The sequence below is a fragment of the Meleagris gallopavo genome, chromosome 23, assembly GCF_000146605.3.
Source record: "Meleagris gallopavo isolate NT-WF06-2002-E0010 breed Aviagen turkey brand Nicholas breeding stock chromosome 23, Turkey_5.1, whole genome shotgun sequence".
Lineage (NCBI taxonomy): Eukaryota > Metazoa > Chordata > Aves > Galliformes > Phasianidae > Meleagris > Meleagris gallopavo.
Window position 1 is genome coordinate 5236090 of NC_015033.2, and position 19524 is coordinate 5255613.

Genomic DNA, 19524 nt, shown 5'->3' on the forward strand with positions numbered 1-19524 from the left:
ATCAAAAGTAGGAAAGCCAGTGCAGAGAGTGAAAAGGTGGCTCTTCTGGGTAATAATAAGGACAAATAAAAGGACTCACATCTAGAAGAAGTTTGTTGATCCCTGCTTACAAAGCGTTTGACTTTCAGTCTCTCATCTAATGCAAGGAACTCACAGAACCACAGATAGGAAATAAATTGCAGCAAAATAATAGAGAATATTTCAGAGCCAGAGCAGCAGCCACTGCCTGCAGGCCTCAGCTTCACACCTGCCTTCTCCCTGTGACAGGTGACCATCTTTTTCTCAGACATCGTGGGCTTCACGAGCATTGCTGCCTCCTGTACCCCCCTGCAAGTTGTTGAGATGCTCAACAATCTCTACATCTGCTTTGACAGCAGGATTGAGTCTTATGATGTTTACAAGGTGAGGACAAACCCGCAGGCAAAGAATCTGGGAGTAGCTGGAATCCTACGCACCGTGTGCTGGTGAATATTAAATGCACCCATCCAGCTGGTCAGAAGCCATGAAGTGCAATCCCCCATCTCACAGGGACTGTGTTATCATTGAATGGCTTACATGGGAGGGGATCTTAAAGATCTTAAAGGTCATCCAGTTCCAACACCCTTGCCGTGGGCTGGGTACCCCCACCAGCTCAAACTGCACAGGGCTCATCCATGGCCTTGGTATCCCAGGGATGGGGCACTCACAGCTCTCTGGGCAGTGCCAGGGCTTCACCACCCTCAGAATCCTAACATCTAACCTATATCTCCTCTCTCGTAGTTTAAAGCCATTTCCCCCTGCCCTGTCACTGTCAGACCATGCAAAAAGTCAGTCCCCCTCCTGCTTATAAGCTCCAATTTCCTGAAAGAAAACAGTGCTCAGTGACAGACAGACATCCCTTTCCATCAGGTGGAAACCATCGGTGACGCCTACATGGTAGTGAGCGGCCTGCCAGAGAGGAACGGCACAAAACATGCAGATGAGATTGCCAAAATGTCTCTGGATCTCGTGGCAGCCGTTCGTCAGGTCGTGATCCCTCACATGCCAGCAGGCAGGCTGCAGCTGAGGGCTGGGATACACACGGGACCCTGCGTAGCTGGAGTTGTGGGCTACAAAATGCCTCGTTACTGCCTTTTTGGGGACACTGTAAACACTGCCTCACGCATGGAGTCCACCAGCTTGCGTAAGTGGCTCTGGCACAAGGGGAGGGAGATGTAGGAGGCCATGGGGGATATGCAGGCCATGAAGGAACTGTAGGATGCCATAAGGGAGCTGCAGGATGCCATAAGGGAGCTGCAGGATGTCATAACTGAGCTGCAGGATGCCATAAGGGAGCTGTAGGCTCTATGAGAAGCTGCAGGATGTCATAACTGAGCTGCAGGATGCCATAAGGGAGCTGCAGGCTCTATGAGAAGCTGCAGGATGCCATAAGAAAGCTGTAGGATGCCATGAGAGTGCTGCAGGCTATGAAGGAACCATAGGATGCTATGAGAGACCTGCAGGATGCCATAAGGGAACTGCAGGATGCCACAAGGGAGCTTTAGGCCGTCCTTTCTGTACTGTGGTGCCCAGAATTGCACCCAGTACGGCAGGTGAGGTGGTACCAGGGCAAGATAGATTGGCACAGTCCCTCAACCATCCAGCAGCACGGTCTCCAGGAATGGAGCAGTCATTCCTTTCTAATGTTCTGTTCTGAATCCTAGCACAGAAGATCCACATCAGCTCTGCTACATACAATGCCCTTCTCACAGATGATGCCTACGAAATTGAACTGAGAGGAGAAATTGAAGTCAAGGTAACCTGCTTTCTGTAGCTATGTTACAGTAATGGAGTTTAATGAGTTAGGGTGGATTTGGCCATTGCTCTTCCGCATATTACAAGCCCCACAGCCCCAAAGTTCTCTTGCTAATTCAATTAGGAGTAGCTATACACGACTCCTCATCAAAATAAAAGCACTACTGCATGCTTTGAAATACAGCTGTTGTGCCTGCATTGCATGGAACGACACAAATATGGGTGAAAATGTTAGGATTCAGTCACAAAAACTCACAGATGTAAGACTGATTTTAAACTCTCAGAAGTACTGCCAGTGAGCAGCATTTTTCTGCACTGGCAGAATCATGAGCACCCAAAGAGCATGCAAATTACAACTCTTTTCCCAGGTAGCAACATTTCTTATCTCTACAGCTGAGATAATGAGCACAATGCAGCACAAGTAGTAGCCCTAGCCATAGTGATTCTCAGCTTTTCCCACAAAAACAGCCATTTTCTGCTCTCCATTCTTATCCCAGGGCAAAGGGAAAATGAAAACCTACTGGCTTCTCGGTAACAAGAACTACAGTGTCCAAAATGACAGCCTGGTGTGTCAATGGAATCCAGCTATCTCCAAGAAAAGGAAGATGGGAAGTAGCCATGGATCTGCCCAACAAGTAAGGAGGTGAACACTGAACCCATGAATGGCTGAGATGTTGAACTTGTGTCTTTGCCCTGCAAGTAAAGGGCTCTTCTGCATATAAATACAAGCTCTAATGTGTGTTCCTCTCTGTTAATAGCTTAGTGCAGGCACTGTGGGAGCAGTACTGACTGAGCAGAGCCCTGTAACACCCTGGGATGAGCTGAACCCTGACAGTCCCACTCAAGGGACTTCTAGACTTGCCTGGACCTCTAAGAGTGCCATCCATGGAATGAGCCAGAAGCAGAAGAATGGCTGTCATCAAACTTCCAGCCAGGACATGCAAGGGGATCTTGCTTCATCGAGTCCTCCTGCTCTGGGTGCTGATGTAGAATGCAGGGCACAGCTTGGAGACCATGGTATGAAAGTAACAGGACAAAAAGAGTTTCTCCCAGGCGCTGTAGATGAGATGTGAATGAGATGTGACAGGGTTAGAAATGACTTATGCTGGAGAACTGGACTGCCTCGAGCACACACACTGGTTTTACATAGCTTTCTCTTCTTCCTCTTAGCCATAATTCACTTCTTAAAGCATTCTATTACTTGAGAACTGAAGACACCAATAGAAATATAGAAAGATGTCTCCAGAAGACATTAGAAGGAAAAGCTATTTCTCTCATCAAATTATAGTTTGCTTTCCTTTGCTTGTTGCAGGAAAAGACCCCTCTGTAACGACAAGCAGTGCAAAATTGTAAATTTCTCTATGTACAACTAAGAAAAATGTGGGCAAATTGAATTGCTTCCTGATGGTGACCATGGCTAAACTCCATGCAGAGTTCAATTCATTTCTTAGTGGGCTGCACTCACTTGTTGTCATTAATTCTGTCCTATCCTGCAATCCACCTGCTTGGGGAATCATTCTGAAGCAAAAATGCGAGAGAGAGAGCTTGGCCTGTCTCCTCTTCCAGTAGATAGGTTTGTATCTGATTATTTAAGAGATTCTGGGGGAGGAAAGGCAGGGCTTAATGGCTGCAAAAGGTAACAAGAATAAAGGCATACACTTAGAAGGAAGTCAAGCATAGAAAGCTGTAATTGGATTTTGTTTTTCCTAAAATAAAAGTAGTTTTATGGGCTTCTGAGGAAGCTGGTCTGCACATCTCTTTTCATTCATGGAGTTAAAAAAAAGACTGAAAAAAACACATCTATGTTGATGGCCTGTATGGAAAAAGAGTGGAATCCTTTCATCTGGTTCCTGTCAGCACTCAGCAAGTGGGATCAAATGTGGATAAAACAGGAAAGTGGGGACAGAGTTAAATGCTGAAGAGCCTCAGCTTTCAAGCCGGTGAGGGAAAATGCCTCAGGTGCACATATGCCCTCACAAGCAGGCATGAAAGGAACCCCACAGGGAGAGCAGGGGAGGGACAGCTGGGTACTGCAGGGCAGCTCAGAGCCAGGGGAGCCCAAGGCTGGCTTTAATTGTTATGAAAATCCTGGGTCAGGATCAGAAGCAAATCATTTGCATGGAAAATTGAGCCTGTTCTGATCTTCACCTCATCAGAGGCTTCTGCGTGGGTTTTTAATTAAGAAAATAGCAGTAAATGACCCTATGTTCTTGATGATAGGCAGCAATTAGTGCTATTAACAAAACACGCTTTGGTTCAACCCCAAACAATCCCTCTCCAGAGATGAAGTGGGGACTGATGAGCTGCTTTACATGCATCTTGCTGATGCTTTGATATGGTGCATTGATTTCCAAAGATTTTTGGGTTGCCTGTGCCTGACACACAACAAGGCTTGGACTGGATTTAGGTTGAGGCTTTGCCAGGTTGGCTGGCCTATCTCTGAGATTGCCTTTTGGTAAGCTGGATGTTTATCAACTGAAAAGCCTGGGTCTGGATATGGCTAACACAAGATCTCTGGTTTCTTGCATGAAGGGACAGCGAATTTCAAACTATTCAAGGACACAGAGATGTACCTTCAATTAGACAGTCTCTGTAGGGATAAAAACAAGTGCCATTTTTCTGTCTGACACATGAAGCTGTAACTTCTCACCACTATCACTCAAAGGTTACACTTCATTTCTACAAACATCAGATAAATCAGTTCAGCCAACCTGCACCATCCATGCTGCTGGATTGCATGGGATGCACGGTCTGGATAAAAAGCTTTCCAGCAAATCTAGAAACAATCATCTGCTTTCCCCACTCAGTTCACATCTGACTCCTCACGATGGCTGAGCAGGGGAGGGAGAAGGATCGGCGTTTTCCTGCATTGAACGCCAGGTGTCATTGCAGGCCTGCCTGATGTAGGCCGCATTCACAGCCCTTGAAGCATCCTTTGGGGATATCGGGAGGGCAGACATGGCAGCTCCCACGGGCTTATAGTCACAAAGGAAGTTGCTGAAAGCAGTGAAAGGAGAAGTGAATGCCCGCTGACTTGCCACAGCATTTTTCTCTTGAAATGGAAAAGGTCAGGGAAGCTAGAAGGGCTAAACAGGCCTTAAAGACAAGGCAGTAAAAGGGAACATCCACTTGAAACCGGAGAGCAGGTTAAAAGGAGGCAAATGAATACAGTAGAATAGAAAAAAAAAAAAAAGAAGAAGAAGGAAAAAAAACCAAGCAACCCACACATCCTGTAGTATTTGTCAGCTTCTAGCAAAGCAGAACGTCCTTGCTCCCAAACCCACTCTGATAGTGACTGTTCCCTACCTTCATGACACTTCCAGAACACTCGGGATGGTGTTTACAGCCCACGTTGAAATAGAAGCTAGAAGAATCGAAGCTGAGCACCAGACTCTGCTAACAACTCATTCAGTGCCCTCCACTGAGTTACTCAACTCGTGGGCTCAGCACTGCTTCTCAGGGTGTTAAGAAGTTTGTTATTAAAGAAATGTGTCAAAGTGAGAGAGCGATGTGGAAATGGAAACAAAAATAAATTTGTCTAAGTCGGTCTGACAGAGTTTTTGCCAGTGACCCCTCAAAAATGCTGGATGGCACTGCTAGAAAAATAGAGCAGAAGCTACACCAGACTGTGCAGTGGTTGGGGTAACTCGGGTGGCTCTGAATGCTGGAGTCCTGACCTCAGGTCCCTTCTGTCCTGCCATTAATGTGCTGGCAAACTCCCAGCTCCTGGTGGGATGCTCAGCACATGGAATCCTATGGTCAGCTTTGTTCTCATCCATTAATGCCCAGCAGCAGCCAGGTGCTACAGCTTGGACCTTTGGAACACTCAGTATTGCCAGCCACTTTGCACAAGCCTTATATGAGCTATTCACGTTTTTAGGTTTCAACTGCAAGCTAGGAAGCTCCGCTGGCTAATAGCCTCACATCATGCAGAGGCTATGCCATATACCCAGCAAACACCACATAACAACCTCCAGAGCTATTGTCCTTTCTGTCTCATGTCCCTGCTTTCAGAACTGCTCAGAAAGGGCCCCGTGGGCAAACCAGCCCAGGATCCAGCTGGATCTCCAAGGGACTTTTCCTATTTACCCTCCAGGAAACGATGCACTGGAAGCTGTGGGGAGTCCATTAGCTGACTAGCTGACCTGCAGATACAAGCAGCTGCTTAATAAGCAGGTTTAAAGGAAAATAAGGGGTGGGAGTTCACTCCAAACGCAGTGATGTAAAGGCAACAGCTGCTTGAAAACATTTTTTTCCCTTTCCTATTTAGAGAGGTCTTTAGAGACACGGCTTTTTACACCACTAATTAAAAAGAGCAGTTCAGGCTTCATTGAGCCTTAAGCACAGGAGTTTGCTATTCAAGCTCATGGGAACAGCAAAAGGTGGGGGCATAAAACTGCAGTGATTTAGTGGAGTTCGTGCTCTGCCTCTCCCCTAAGTGCTTTTCGTTTGCTGTTCTCAGAGCAGCTCAGCACTGCATACATCATTCAGCACAGATATGGACTGACACTGCTATGGGCTCAGAACCAGCTCTGTGGACTCCTAGGTCTGTATTTATGTTGTTGAGGCACAAAAAGAAGGAATAGTGTTTAGAGCAATTGACCAAGGCAGAATAGAGAGAAGTTCTAAATGTTGTATCTGGCTGCAGCTAGCCAACAAAGTGGTAGGACAAGAGGGAATGGCTTTTAACTGAGATGAGAGATTTAGGTTAGATATTAGGAGGAAGTTTTTCACCCAGAGGGTGGTGAGGCACTGGAACAGGTTGCCCAAGGAGGCTGTGGATGCCCCATCCCTGCAGGCATTCAAGGCCAGGCTGGATGTGGCTCTGGGCAGCCTGGGCTGCTGGTTGGTGACCTGCACACAGCAGGGGGTTGGAACCAGATGAACATTGTGGTCCTTTTCAACCCAGGCCATTCTGTGATTCTAAACACAGAGCAACTCACTCATTGGATCAGATCCATTTTACCTTCTGATATGCCATCTCCTGAGCTCCTGCCTCCTATCCTCCTCCAGCTCAACACAGGGCTGATGGTGAGAGCAGCACCTCCAGCACCCCGCTCAGTAATTCTTACTGCCCAAATTTAGGCTGAATGAGGCCAGGCCAAGGACTGGGGACTTTGTTTTTAAACCCTGCAGAACACGCACAAGACAGGAGAGAGTCAGAATCTATTTCAGGAAGGTGTCTGTGGCCGTCAGGCTAAAATTAGACCATCTGTTCCTAAAAAGACCATGCAGCATGACAAGGATTTGGCAAGAGGCTCTTCAGTTGGGAATGTGACATAGGAAGTGCCTACATGGCTGTTGGCAGTGATGTCACCTGCTGGTGCTGCACCAAGGGGGGCTCGGGAAGCTCCGGTGGAGAGCACTGGATCTTGTTCAAGCCACTCTGTATCTGCAAGGGGCTGAGTGTGGGGCAGAAGTGTCGACAGGCTCCACTGCTTCCCACTCCCCGATAAGGGAATCTGTGGCTGTGACAGAATTCTCACACTATTCCTGATGGGCCCTTCAGCGAAATATCGGTCCCTTCTTTCTTCCTGTCATGCCCCCACCTCTGGCTGCTCCAGGAATTCCTGTTTCTGAGCTTGCTGCCTCCACACGTGGCTCGCCAACACTCGAGCTGGCAGGACCATTGGGAACAAGGCCTAGTATCTCAGCATGGAGGACAGGACGTTTTGTTGTCTCAATGAAGGTACTTGCTCTGAAGCTAAGCTAAGGAGCAGCTCTCAAACCTGTACAAGTAGGGATCCATTCTGAGGTTTAAAGTACAGTACTATGATGATTAGAGATGCGCAAAAAGTAGCTCTGGAAAGCCAAGTGGTGTTACAGTTCAGAGATACAGAAGTTTTAAATGCAGCCTCTCTCCTCCAACAGAAGCTTTCTGGGCATTAGTGGAGTATCTGCATTCTGGACAATTAGTGAGTATCTGCAAAAACTCTCATTAGCTCTTGGCTCCATGATTGCAAGGCTGCACAGACAACAACCCAGTTTCGAAACACCCATGTAAGTCAGGGGAAAATCATACACACCATGCAGGGGGCAATGCAGGGAAAAAACGAGTTGCTTGGATTACAGACAAGATCATGGAAGTGATGGATATTTCCAGTTCTCAAAGCAGTACTTCACATACAGCATCATAGAATCATTAAGGTTGGAAAGACTACTAAGATCAACTAGTTCAACCATCAACCCATCAGCACCACATCACTAAACCATGTCACTCAGTGTGACATCTCCCTTCTTGTTGAAAACTTCCAGGGATGGTGACCCCACCACCTTGCTGGGCAGCCAGTTCCAGGACTTCAGCACTCCTCCTAGAAGAAATATTTCTCAATATCCAACCTGAAGCTCCCCTGGCGTCTTTTATTCTGAATAATTACGGAATTAATTAGGTCCTGGGAGATCAAACTGTCCTGACACTAAGAAACAAGGAGAAAGAACAACACAGGAACGTGCTCTAGCAGTTTGTCAGTGCAGATTGTTTACAACACCAGCTGCAAGATGTGAGATCTGCCTGCAGATTGGGTCTGTTAAGACTTCAGTGAAGGCCTCCTATGCTGTGGGCAATATGAGCCTGATAGGTGTGTCTTTGCTATGAATTCATTGTTAAGCTCTACAGCTGTTAGGAGCCTGGACCAAAACAAGCCTTGCAACCAGCAGAGCAACACCTCAGAAATAGTTTACCTTATAAACTCTTTTAAGTGGCTGATACTCTTCTCATTTACATTAGTTCCAAACTGTTGAAACCTCTCAGTTTATGAACCAGTGCTTATAATGATTATTTTATGCAAGAAACATTAATCTTTCTAGAAAATGCAGCTCACTTTCCATTACTGCCTTCCTTTCCCCTCAGCTCCCAAAACAGCCATACCCCATATTACATATATGTATTCTCACTGGTGTTTCTGATGTGTCTGGAGGGAAATGCTGTTCTAGTTATGGGAATATTGGGAGATTAGGACTCAGAATTCATTTTAAGCCTCATTTTTTAGGAGACATTCTGGAGCTATTTATTTGTTGAGGTCTATATCCCTTTTATTCCTTATTGACTAAGAGCAGCTATGACTTATTAGCATATCAGCTTTTGAATTTGCACCCTAGTTCACCTCTACCTCTCATAAGCATCTCTCTGCACTAAAATATCATGTGCTAAAGTGTCAAAGAACTCCTGGTCCCATTACACTTGTCAGGAGCATCTGACCTCTCTAGGCTAAAGAATGTGGTTGTATCATACCCCTTCTCTCCTCCATTCATTCTTCCCATGGCCAAAATTTCAGGCCTTCTTGGTCATTTCCTGACCTGCTCTGTCCAGAGATATGATGTCATTGCTTACAATGGTCTTCACACGTCAACACTAAGCAGAAAATGTGCTGTTATCCTCAGGGAGGTGGCATGGTAAAACAAACCCTCTTGGTCAACAAAGCAGAGGTTATGTGAAGAATCTCCAGTGGGCAAAGGAAGCTAAAAGCGTTCTTTGCCTCTGAAGTTTTCTGGATCTGTGGCACTTTATCAGCTGTGCAAAGAGGAGCCGTAACAGTTTGCTGATTTTAATTAGACACAACTGAGGGTTTATAGCATAGATACCTCTTCATAAGTCCCCATGATATGGATGTAATTAAACATTTATGTCGTATGTATTAACATGTACCAGTCTAATGATTTCTCAATCTGGTTGACAGTTCTACAGTAACCTGAATTCTCCAATCACACTGTGAACAGAGGGCCTGAGATCCAACCTCCTCAGTTTGGCAATAAAATCCCATCCATTTCCATGTGAGAGCCTGAGAAGTGTGAGTGTTCCACTACAAGGAGCACCCTGCTGTGAGCTCAAGCTGACTCCACACATGTGGAGGAAACTCTTGAACTCCACATTGTCCTGAAACAAGGTTTAAGCTGTACTTGCTGTGATTAAACTATCCTGGTTAGAGGAATGATGCTTTTACTCACTGGTGCAGCCCCAAGAATTCTGAGCTTTCTATCAGCATTCAGTTGCATTACACAATTGCCATTTGTCCCTATGAATTAATTACATGAAATCCTTAATTCCAGAATAACTCTGTCTGACCCACAGAATAAACTTTTACAGGGAGAGAGGGACTGTAAATAGCTTAGGGTGAGATCATTCCCATCCTCATTGCCCACGGGCAGATTGATTGTTGAGATTAAACACACTGCTGCCTTCCCCCATCTCTGTGATTCCACGCACATGAAGAAGCAGCCCTGTTTTTATACATCCCCAGATCACACTACAGCAGCTTCAAGCCCTGGCACATAACCGGGCCACACATCCCTTTTTTGTCAAGACAGCGATGTCTAGGAGGTGCATCCCAAAGGAACGTGGATGGGTGCAATGAAAGTTCAAGGGAGAAGAAGAAAGGTGAGGAGGTAACGACTCTGTTCCAACACATTATTCCCTCTAGCCACCTCAATGTCACAGCAAAGACACAGGGAGCACTGCAGCCCCTGGGGACTCTGTGGATGAAGTCACAGGGCCTGACAGCCTTGTGCTGAGGCTTTGTAACAAGTGCCTGGTGGGAAATGCAGGACCACGGGTGCCTGATGTGACAGGGGAGGTGTGAACGCGGCGCCGACAGTGGAGTTTATCTCAAGCACGAACACAGGCTCCAGCCCTGTATCCTGAGCACCTTATCACAGCTTTAGAAGTGTTAGTTTTTGAAACGGTCCTCGCCCATCTCGCTGTGCTGACAAGCGATGGCTAAAATATCCTGCCCCTCCACCACATAAGGATGGAGCTATTTCCAGAAGCTTGGCGAACACTGAGTATTTTCTGGGAAAACAAAGAAGGGTTGTCAAATCAAGAATAGTGGGTGATAAGAATCACCATAGCTACAGTGAGTTACTAATAAAGAGTAGCTTAGCTAAGAGCTGGATGAGGCTCTGTTCCTCTTGCCGATGCTCAGCCGCCCAAGGCAGCATGGAGCTCTCTTTCTGCTCACAAGTACTCCAATTTGTAACCACTGCAGACCTCTAGGGTGGTCCTCCTGGCACAACTAATTGCTGCCACACTGTGACATGAAGCACTTGCTTTCTAATCCTAGGGAGCGAGCATTGGCACCTGCACTTACCTGGTTGTGCCTGATCTGATGAGGAACATCGGTACAGAGGACTGTAAATGTAAGCAGAAGAAAGAATAATACACATATGAATTCACAGTAATCTGAGCAGCTTTCCTGTGCAACTCTCTGCCTTCAAAGAGCAGGGTCACAACTACCAACCTCTCCCTCTGTGCCTCCAGTCAAGGCAAGTCCACAGGTCTGAGTTGCATCAAAACTAATGGGCAACTGAGATCCTGGTCTGGAGATGCAAAATTAAGGAGGGAAGATTTAGGTTGGATATCAGGGGGAAGTTCTTTACTACGAGAGAGGTGAGGTGCTGGAACAGGCTGCTCAGAGGGGTTGTGGATACCCCATCTCTAGAGGCGTTTAAGGCCAGGTTGGATGGGGCCCTGGGCAGCCTGGTCTAGTATTAATTGTGGAGGTTGGTGCTCCTGCATGCAGTGGGAGGGTTGGAGCTTGATGATCCTTGAGGTCCCTTCCAACCCAAGCCATTCTATGATTCTATGATGCAAACTGAGATCATGCCCTGTGCCACTCTCTCAGAGGCAGAACAAAACCTGCAGTAAAGGACCAGCTTGATGCTACCAGCTCCATTTTAATTAGTCAAATTATTCTTGGGTTCACCACAGTCATTAAGGGGAGGGAGAAGGGAAGTAAACAACCACAGTAATTATTAGAATGGTTGTCATTTCATTTCTAGAAATGGCTGCTTCTGCTGTAGCTCAATGCTGACAAATGGCACGCAGCAATAAATAGCACAATGGGAGAGTGTGAACTCCTGCCCCTTTATTTGGCTTCTTGGCTGGCAAACCTTCCAGATCAATGAGCACTGTTGACAACACTCAGAGATATTCCAGGATGCACTGTGTTGCAAGGAAAGATCTGGCATATGCTATCAGGCAAAAAACAGGCCAAAATGCTTCAGAAATGTCCTTCCAAAACCCGTCTCTTCATACAGAAACTTACATTCTGCAAAATTTGTTATGAACCCAGATCAATACTTCTAATGAGGGGTCTAAAATTCACCACCTACCATAAAACCTGAGGTCCCTTGTGCATCATGTACAGCCATTCATACATCACACATGTGCCACGTGCCTCCCCAGGACAGAACCACTCACACATGGCCTAAAGCCACTGCTGGTACTGTCTGTACTATGACCATGAATAAGACTGAAGTTGTAATTTTATCAAAACCTCCCACAGTATCTGATCTTTTTTTGTCTCTTTTTGTTTTTAAACCAGAATGCGTTCCTGGACTTTGAGGCATATTTTCTATTCACCAGAAGAGGTCACCAAACACCTCGTTAACGAGCTGTGGATTAATGCAGCTCCCTTTCTCCTTCCAGCTGCTGTTAAGTGTGTATTCTGTCGCACAGAGAATTTCACCAACAGAGATCTGATTTATTTCCCATAGAAAGTGCTATCTTTCCATAGCAATGCAATAATATGCCCACTAATTAGACCTGAGTTTAAGCACCAAAGGTCTGTAACATAAGAAAGACGTGGAAATCACTCTGATTCTGATCAGTTCAGTGCAAGACTATCCTGCACAAACTTCCAAGGACCATCTTAAAGGTCAGCAAGGAGCAAGATTGGCTACCACAGGGCTAGGAAGAGTGGTTTGAAACACAATATGCACAGCTAATCCATGCCTTCAGTTGCTGTATGAATACTTTGTGTAGACATCCCTACCTTTCTGCACTAAGATGCTGTTCATCTTCCAGGAAATGAAGCTTAGACAAAAATTTAGTTTCAGGAGGCTTTATCATCACGTCACACAACATGAGCACTGAAGCTCTGAATGTCCTCATACAACCCCTTGGAGAGATGAATCACTGAAAAGGGGCCAGGAACACCCAGCAGTGAATCACTCACTCCGTGTTGTACCTCTCTCTCTATTGTTATCCAAGTGCCCGTACTGGCAGATAATGAGAGAAATCAGGCTCTGATCTTGGCAGCAATAGGCCAGATACAGAAGTCCTTTGTGGCTTCTCTGTTTCCAAGAGCAGATTTTCTGCAGCAGAGGTGGGAATTGGCCCCATCTCCTCTCACAGCAAGCAGCAGTGAGGCAGAGCACACAGACAGCCATTTGACTAGCACTGAGTACCATCATCAGTTATTTCATCTCCTCCCTCCCTGCTGGTTCCCTGGTAGGCTCCATTAGCGTCACTAGAAAGTGATAAATGTGTCTGACAAACCAAATACTAAAAATTTGCTCTCAGAGTCCAACACTCCAAAACCACCTATGACCTGCTACTAAATGTCAGCCTGCTGCCCTCCTTATCCTCAGGTGACCCAGACCCCTTCTTAACCTTGCAGAGGAAAACATCCCCTCTCCGTTCCATTATTGATCCATCAGTGAGCATTAATGAGAGCAGGGCAGCTCAAGCAAAGGCAAAATGCATTGTTGGAATCCCAGAGAAGAGTGGTGATAGCACTGAATCCCTCTTGCTGGCCTTCTCAGTCCCACAGAAGGTGTGTTGGACAGGAAGGTAGTGTGTCAACACAGAGACCTTCCTCCACAGCAGTATCTAGCTATCAGTTTGCATTCTCCATAATGAATCAATATTCTCCCTCTTCTACTATGGCTACAAAATGGGTTGTTCACTCTTGAAAGAGGTTGCTCTACCTGAGGCAGCACTCTGTATAGGTAAGTATTTCTGAGGAGAGCCATCAAGGCTGTGATATCAGCATTGACCAGATCAGCACAAGAGCAGGGCAAAATGAAGTAATAGGATGGGCTGAGCCCAGAGTTCAATTAGTCCAGACTTTACCAAGATGCCCCACGTATGCAGTAGGCCACTGTGTGAATACCTGACTGCACACAAAGTTCTTTCTGAGACACCCAAGGGTGAGGTTTGTTTTGTTCCCCACAGCCATCCTAGAGAGTAAGGGCACAAATTCTACTTCAGATTATGCTAATGCAGATCCTATGAGCAGAATCATAGAATGCCTTGGGGTGAAAGAGACTTCAGAGATCATCCAGTTCCAACCCCCTCCTGCAAACAGGGTTGCCAACCAGCAAATGAGGCACCAGATCAGGCTGTTCAGGGCCCATCCAAGCTGGCCTTGAGCACATCCAGGGATGGGGCATTCACAACTGCCCTGGGCAGCAGTGCCAGGGCCTCACCACCTTCTCAGTAAAAAAATTCCCCCTGAAATCTAATCTAAATCTCCTTTCTTTTAGTTTAAAACTATTCCCTCTTGTGCTATCACTATCAGGCCATGTAAAAAGTTGATTTCCTTCCTGTTTATAAGATCCCTAGAAAGCTGCTGTCAGGTCTCCCCATTCATAGATACACCTGGTAAGTGAGCTCAGTAGTTTCTGTGTTTTCCATTCCCTTTTCTGAAGAGAACTGATGATGCACATCCCCCTGCACCCCTTCCCACAACAGGGCCTTGCTGTCAACACGTACCCTAAGGTGAAGGCAATAAAGTGCCAGATGAGCAAGCAGAGCACCTGCGGCTGGGTAATAACCAGCAAGCCTGAGCTGGTGATGATGCTGTGTGCTGAACCCTGCTGCAGCTCAGCCACCAGATGAATCAGAAGAGGGCAAGGGAGGGAGACAGCCAGGCAAATGCTCAGATAGCACAGTGAAATGTTAATGTCCTATAATGAGGAGCCCTGGTGCCAGCTTCCATCACGAATTTGACAATCCCACTTTAACGAAAGCACTACAAACATCTCTGCCCTTTCAGCCAGCTGCAGTGAGCCAGGAAATGCTGGCCTGAGCAACTGGGAAGGAGGGGGAGGCTGAAAGGGGTCTCTGGGTTAGGAAAGAGAAGGATAATGAGTTACTGTGGCAGTGATCTAATGGTACCTATCTAAGCATTCCACATGCCATCAACTTTACAGCATGCATTTCTCAGAACACCCTGCAGAGACAGAGCAGGAACATTCCCAGAAGTTCAATATGCCCTAACCCTTTTCTTTTAATAAGAAATTGCAGGTACAAGAGAAATATCTCAGTAAACTAGGAAAAAAGATCCTGTTGGAGATGAGAAACACACATCAACCTGCTTACTTCATTCCTTCCATCCTACCTGGAGGGTTTGCTGTACAAATGAACACTCAATCACTTCAAAAATGTCCAGAAAGCCATTTCCTGTCACCCAAATATTTTCTGCTGTTTTCAGAAGTTCCTCCCTTCTTAAAGACTGAATTTGAACGTTAAAGGTTTGTTTTTAACAACACCATCCCAAGTGTAATTTTAAAATTGCTGTAAACATTCAGGCATTGACTTCTGATGCTAACCAGAGCCCTGAAGAGATCCAGAATGTGAAGAGATGGCTCTCTGTTTCTAGCCATCCCTGTCCACTGCAATAAATAGGATGCAGCTACAGCCTATGTGGAACAAAGCTGTCCTCCTTCTTGTCATTTTCGCTCTCGTGTCATTTTTGGAGATGGAACATCCTTGTGCTCTGTTCATGGAGCAGCAGTAGGATGAAAGCCAATGACTTGAGTTACAAACAAGACAATTCCAAGGAGGAATTTGGAAATCATTGTATCACATAGCCAGTCAAATACTGAAACAGTGCCCAGAGAAGTTGGAGATGCTCTTTAACATTTTCAGAACTCAACAAGATGAGCAAGATGATCCAAGTTGGCTTTGCTTTCAGCACAAGGTTGGACAGAAGACCTCTGGAAGTCTTTTTCAACCTTAATTATTCTATGATTTTTCTCATCACAGTCATGGTTAATTACTGTGATAGTGGGGCTGGCAAGTGCTAATATTCAATAGTTACCAGAAAGACCATTCAGAAGTCCCATAAAAAAAATTTTCAAGTCTTGAGCTCAAACAGGAGAAAATAAAAGTTCAAAGATCAAAGCCAAGAAGATTATTTATCCCCATAGATAGTGATAGGACAAGGGGGAATGGTTTTAACTAAGGTAGGAGGTTTAGGTTAGATATTAGGAGGAAGTTTTTCACCCAGAGGGTGGTGAGGCACTGGAACAGGTTGCCCAAGGAGGCTGTGGATGCCCCCATCCCTGGAGGCATTCAAGGCCAGGCTGGATGTGGCTCTGGGCAGCCTGGGCTGCTGGTTGGTGACCTGCACATAGCATGGAATTGGATGATCACTGGGGTCCTTTTCAACCCAGGCCATCCTATGATTCTATGATTCACACAGACTGGTAACAACATCTCAAATGAATAAAATAACCTTATGCTTCTCCCCTGACCTTCTCTTGCTGTCTTGGTACACTGCAAAGCATACACCTCCATCCTCTGAAATTAGAAGTGCTTTTTTACTTTCTCCAGAAGGTGGAATGCTCACGTATAGCTGATGAAGTTGTTCCATGATTTCATCCTCTAATAAGATTTGGATCAAATGCGGTTTTAATCAACAACAGAAAAATCCCAACAACATCATAGCATCAGGCCTCCTTTTCCGTGATCCTTATAAGCTGCTTCCTTAGAGAATCTCTTTCCATGCAACTATTATTTCTTAAACTGATCTGTAGATGAAGAAAAGGCTGAAAACATTTAACCTTTGGCCTTTTCCAGGCTTTCAGTACCAAGAAGAATCTTAACCTCGAAGATATGATGAAAGGTGCCAAATAGGCCTTCATTTCCTTTCCCTCCCTACAGATCCAGACGAATGGCCTTTAACTTTCTGCACCACACGTGTGCAAAAAAAAAATCAGCCAAAGATCAAGATGTATTATTGCATACTCAGAAACATCCCCATTTTATCAGTAGGGCCAAATTCCAAGCCCCAGCAAAATACACAACTGATTTCATGGCTGCTCTTTCCCACTGCCCCCAGCATTGAAAAATTTCTTCGTGAGGAATTTAGTACAAAGCTCATCGGAAGCAGTGAGGACTTTGGGGGATCAATTATCTACATACAATTTCATCAGGGGTCACACACGTCCCCCAGGTCCTTTCATGCTAGAGGGAAGCCTGGCCAACAGCAATGATTTAATTACCTCAAGGCCTTCGCTTTGGACTGATTTACTTTCTTCTGTTCACAGAACCCATTTTGTTCAAACCTGGTGCACTGACTCACTCAGTGAATAAGTAAAAACGTAACACACTGAACACATTTGGATACTGCAGCTCTTTAATGTCTCTGTAACTGCACACGTGGTAAGAAAAATACGGGGGCTGTGCTTCCTGCCAGACTAATTTCAGATTTAATAACAATTATGTAGAGAAAGAACACAGAAGTGAAATTTTTAATTTGGATCCAAGGCAGAAAATGACCTTCTTCATCAACTTAAACTACAGCAAAGTATTCTGTGCATCAAAATTTACATTCTCATGCAACTTACTTGACATATTTTTAGGAGTTGGATGTACCCACTTCTCCAAATAACACTCTTATGCCTTATTAATGCCATATTAACACATTAGGTGATAATATTTGGTTCTCAAACTACATATTCTGAGCCCCCCTCCTCCCCCTTTCCCTGTTTTTGTATTTCACAGAGCCAGGTGAATTCCTTTTTCATTAGTACTTCTCTCACAATTATTTTTCCCCAGAGGCAAAGGAAAGGTTCAGTGATCAACTTAGGGAACACTGAGCTAAGCAAGCTGACATATATAAATGGCACCAAGAACACAAGCTGCAGAGACCTTCACATTCACAGCAACAGAATGATGCTGCATTGCCTAAATGTAAAATGCTCCTTTTATTCCCAGCCAGAAAGGAGAACTATTTCTTCCCTCCTCCTCTTGGGAGAATGAAAACAGATCAGAACCTCAAACCAATCCTTGCACTGGCTGGAACTCAAAAGGTAGACTTGGGAGGGGTTGAAGGAAGATATAAAGGCTGGTGGCTGGAGACACGGAGTGGCACAGAACTGGAGTGACTCAAGGGGAGGAAGAATCAGAGACATCAAAACACGAAGATGAAACTTCTTTTTTGCTCTGGATTCTTCCTGCTGCTTATTGTCAGCCAGAAGCAGGCAATGGCCAAACCAATTTCCAGCTTGCAGGTAAGTGCTGCTCAATAGAATGGAAAGAAATTGATGCTCTTTAGGATATAAGCACCTCAGATTACCAACGTTTCTCCCAACCCCAGCTAAAGAAGTAGGAAGTATTCGAAGAGAACACGACAGCAGAAATCCTGAAGTTAGGCAGGCAGAGTTATTTAATGGAGGGAAACTGAAGCAGTCAATTACTGGATTTAAATTTCTGATCAGCTGAGGAAAACTGAAATGGAAACGTTTTTCCCGTGGGGTCAGTTTGGAGATTTCAAATTTAGGGTCATTCTATGATTGAGTGAAGCAATAAACTTCTGGAGAAGGAGGAATTTGCCTAGAAGAGCTCCTTCCTATAGAATTAGAGCAGTCACCTGCATGGTCCTCCCTCAAGCCTCTAGTTAAAGCTGCACTGAATTAATAGGTTGTGCCTGCATAACTGTGAAGAGGATTTTCTCCTCTGTGCAGTGCAATAATACAGTCCCTGCTCCTGAGCTCCAGTGGCAGAACTAGTAAATGAACCTAGAATTAACTTAAAAAAATACCCAGAACCCCTTCATTTGTCTCCTCTCCTCCTCCAACTTTTCCTTTTCTACTTTTTTCCCCTGCTCAGAGTCTGTCCATGCTGTTAGATGAGGAGCTGGAGCATCCCCTGGTCTCAGAAGAGAGGGATCGTGAGCAAGATGGCTCAATCCCAATAGGTGCCTTTGAGAAGGAAGATGCTGAGATCCAGTGGACCCGAAACACCAGAGATCAGCCTGCAAGCAATTCCACTGCTGACAGGGCTGCCCAGAGGCTCCTCAGTGACCTCTTAGGCTTACCTCAGAGACACCAAAACAGAAGCAAAAAGGGTCTGTCCAGGAGCTGTTTTGGGGTCAAGTTGGACAGAATTGGGTCGATGAGCGGACTGGGGTGCTAACTGCTTACTGTGGTAAGAGAAAGTCTTGGACACATGGTTTTGTGTATAACTTGTGTACATATGTAGAAGAGCTCATTTAATTAACCTTTAAGAAAGGGTGCCTAGAGTAACTTTCATCCTCCTATTGAAAACACAGTTAATTAACTTCACTGGCAGAATATATAATCAGCAGTATGCTTAAAACCCATAGAAACCACAGCTCTGCTTTACCTGCTTTTCACTCCTTTCTCCAAGTCAGATGTATGTGCTTCATGTTGTCACAGACGCCAGATCAGGGTGGCTTTCACCAATTCCTTAGGGATTCTTCTGTCAGTCCAAACTTTGGGGATGCAGCTGGCCCTAGAACAGAAAGCAATCAGTCAATTTCCATGTGTGAAATCCTGTCCACATCTCTTTTTTTAAACTTATTCTTCTGCTTTCTTGACAGGACTGACTCGGAGGGTTCAAAGGACCTGTTGGCTATCAGTGAAATATTAAGCCCTTACTTGCATTGGTTCCACCAATCCATCTACAGATGATGTACTGAACAAATTGCATTCCAACTCTTCCCTAAATTACTTAGGGGAGACAGAATAGGACACACCATAATTGTATACTTATTTGTATCAGAGTAATCATTTATGAGCATCTACCAGAAATGTAAGTACAAAAACCATTTGTACTGTTTATGTAATAAATGTATAAATGAACAGTTTCCATTGTGTCATGGATAATAAACCTTTTTTTCCATAATTGAGTGAATTTGTTTCGATTCTGCAATTCTCTTTTGTGTACCATTCCTGAAGGGGATGCAGTGCTGCTGTTTGCAATTAGACATAACCCACTAG

General features: G+C 45.2%; 1 protein-coding gene and 1 long non-coding RNA gene across 2 annotated transcripts; both read left to right on the plus strand.

Annotated features, from left to right (window-relative positions):
- The first annotated feature begins 789 nt into the window (after positions 1-789).
- LOC100545236 lies at positions 790-3664 on the plus strand. The gene is made up of 3 exons (XR_004161892.1): positions 790-1774; positions 2271-2408; positions 2532-3664. It is a non-coding gene; the product is annotated as an uncharacterized LOC100545236 (long non-coding RNA).
- Positions 3665-17104: 13440 nt separating this feature from the next.
- NPPC (natriuretic peptide C) lies at positions 17105-19032 on the plus strand. The gene is made up of 2 exons (XM_031556615.1): positions 17105-17793; positions 18392-19032. The coding sequence occupies exons 1-2, from the start codon at positions 17707-17709 to the stop codon at positions 18695-18697; spliced, it is 393 nt and encodes a 130-aa protein (XP_031412475.1). The 5' UTR covers positions 17105-17706; the 3' UTR covers positions 18698-19032.
- Positions 19033-19524: the final 492 nt, after the last annotated feature.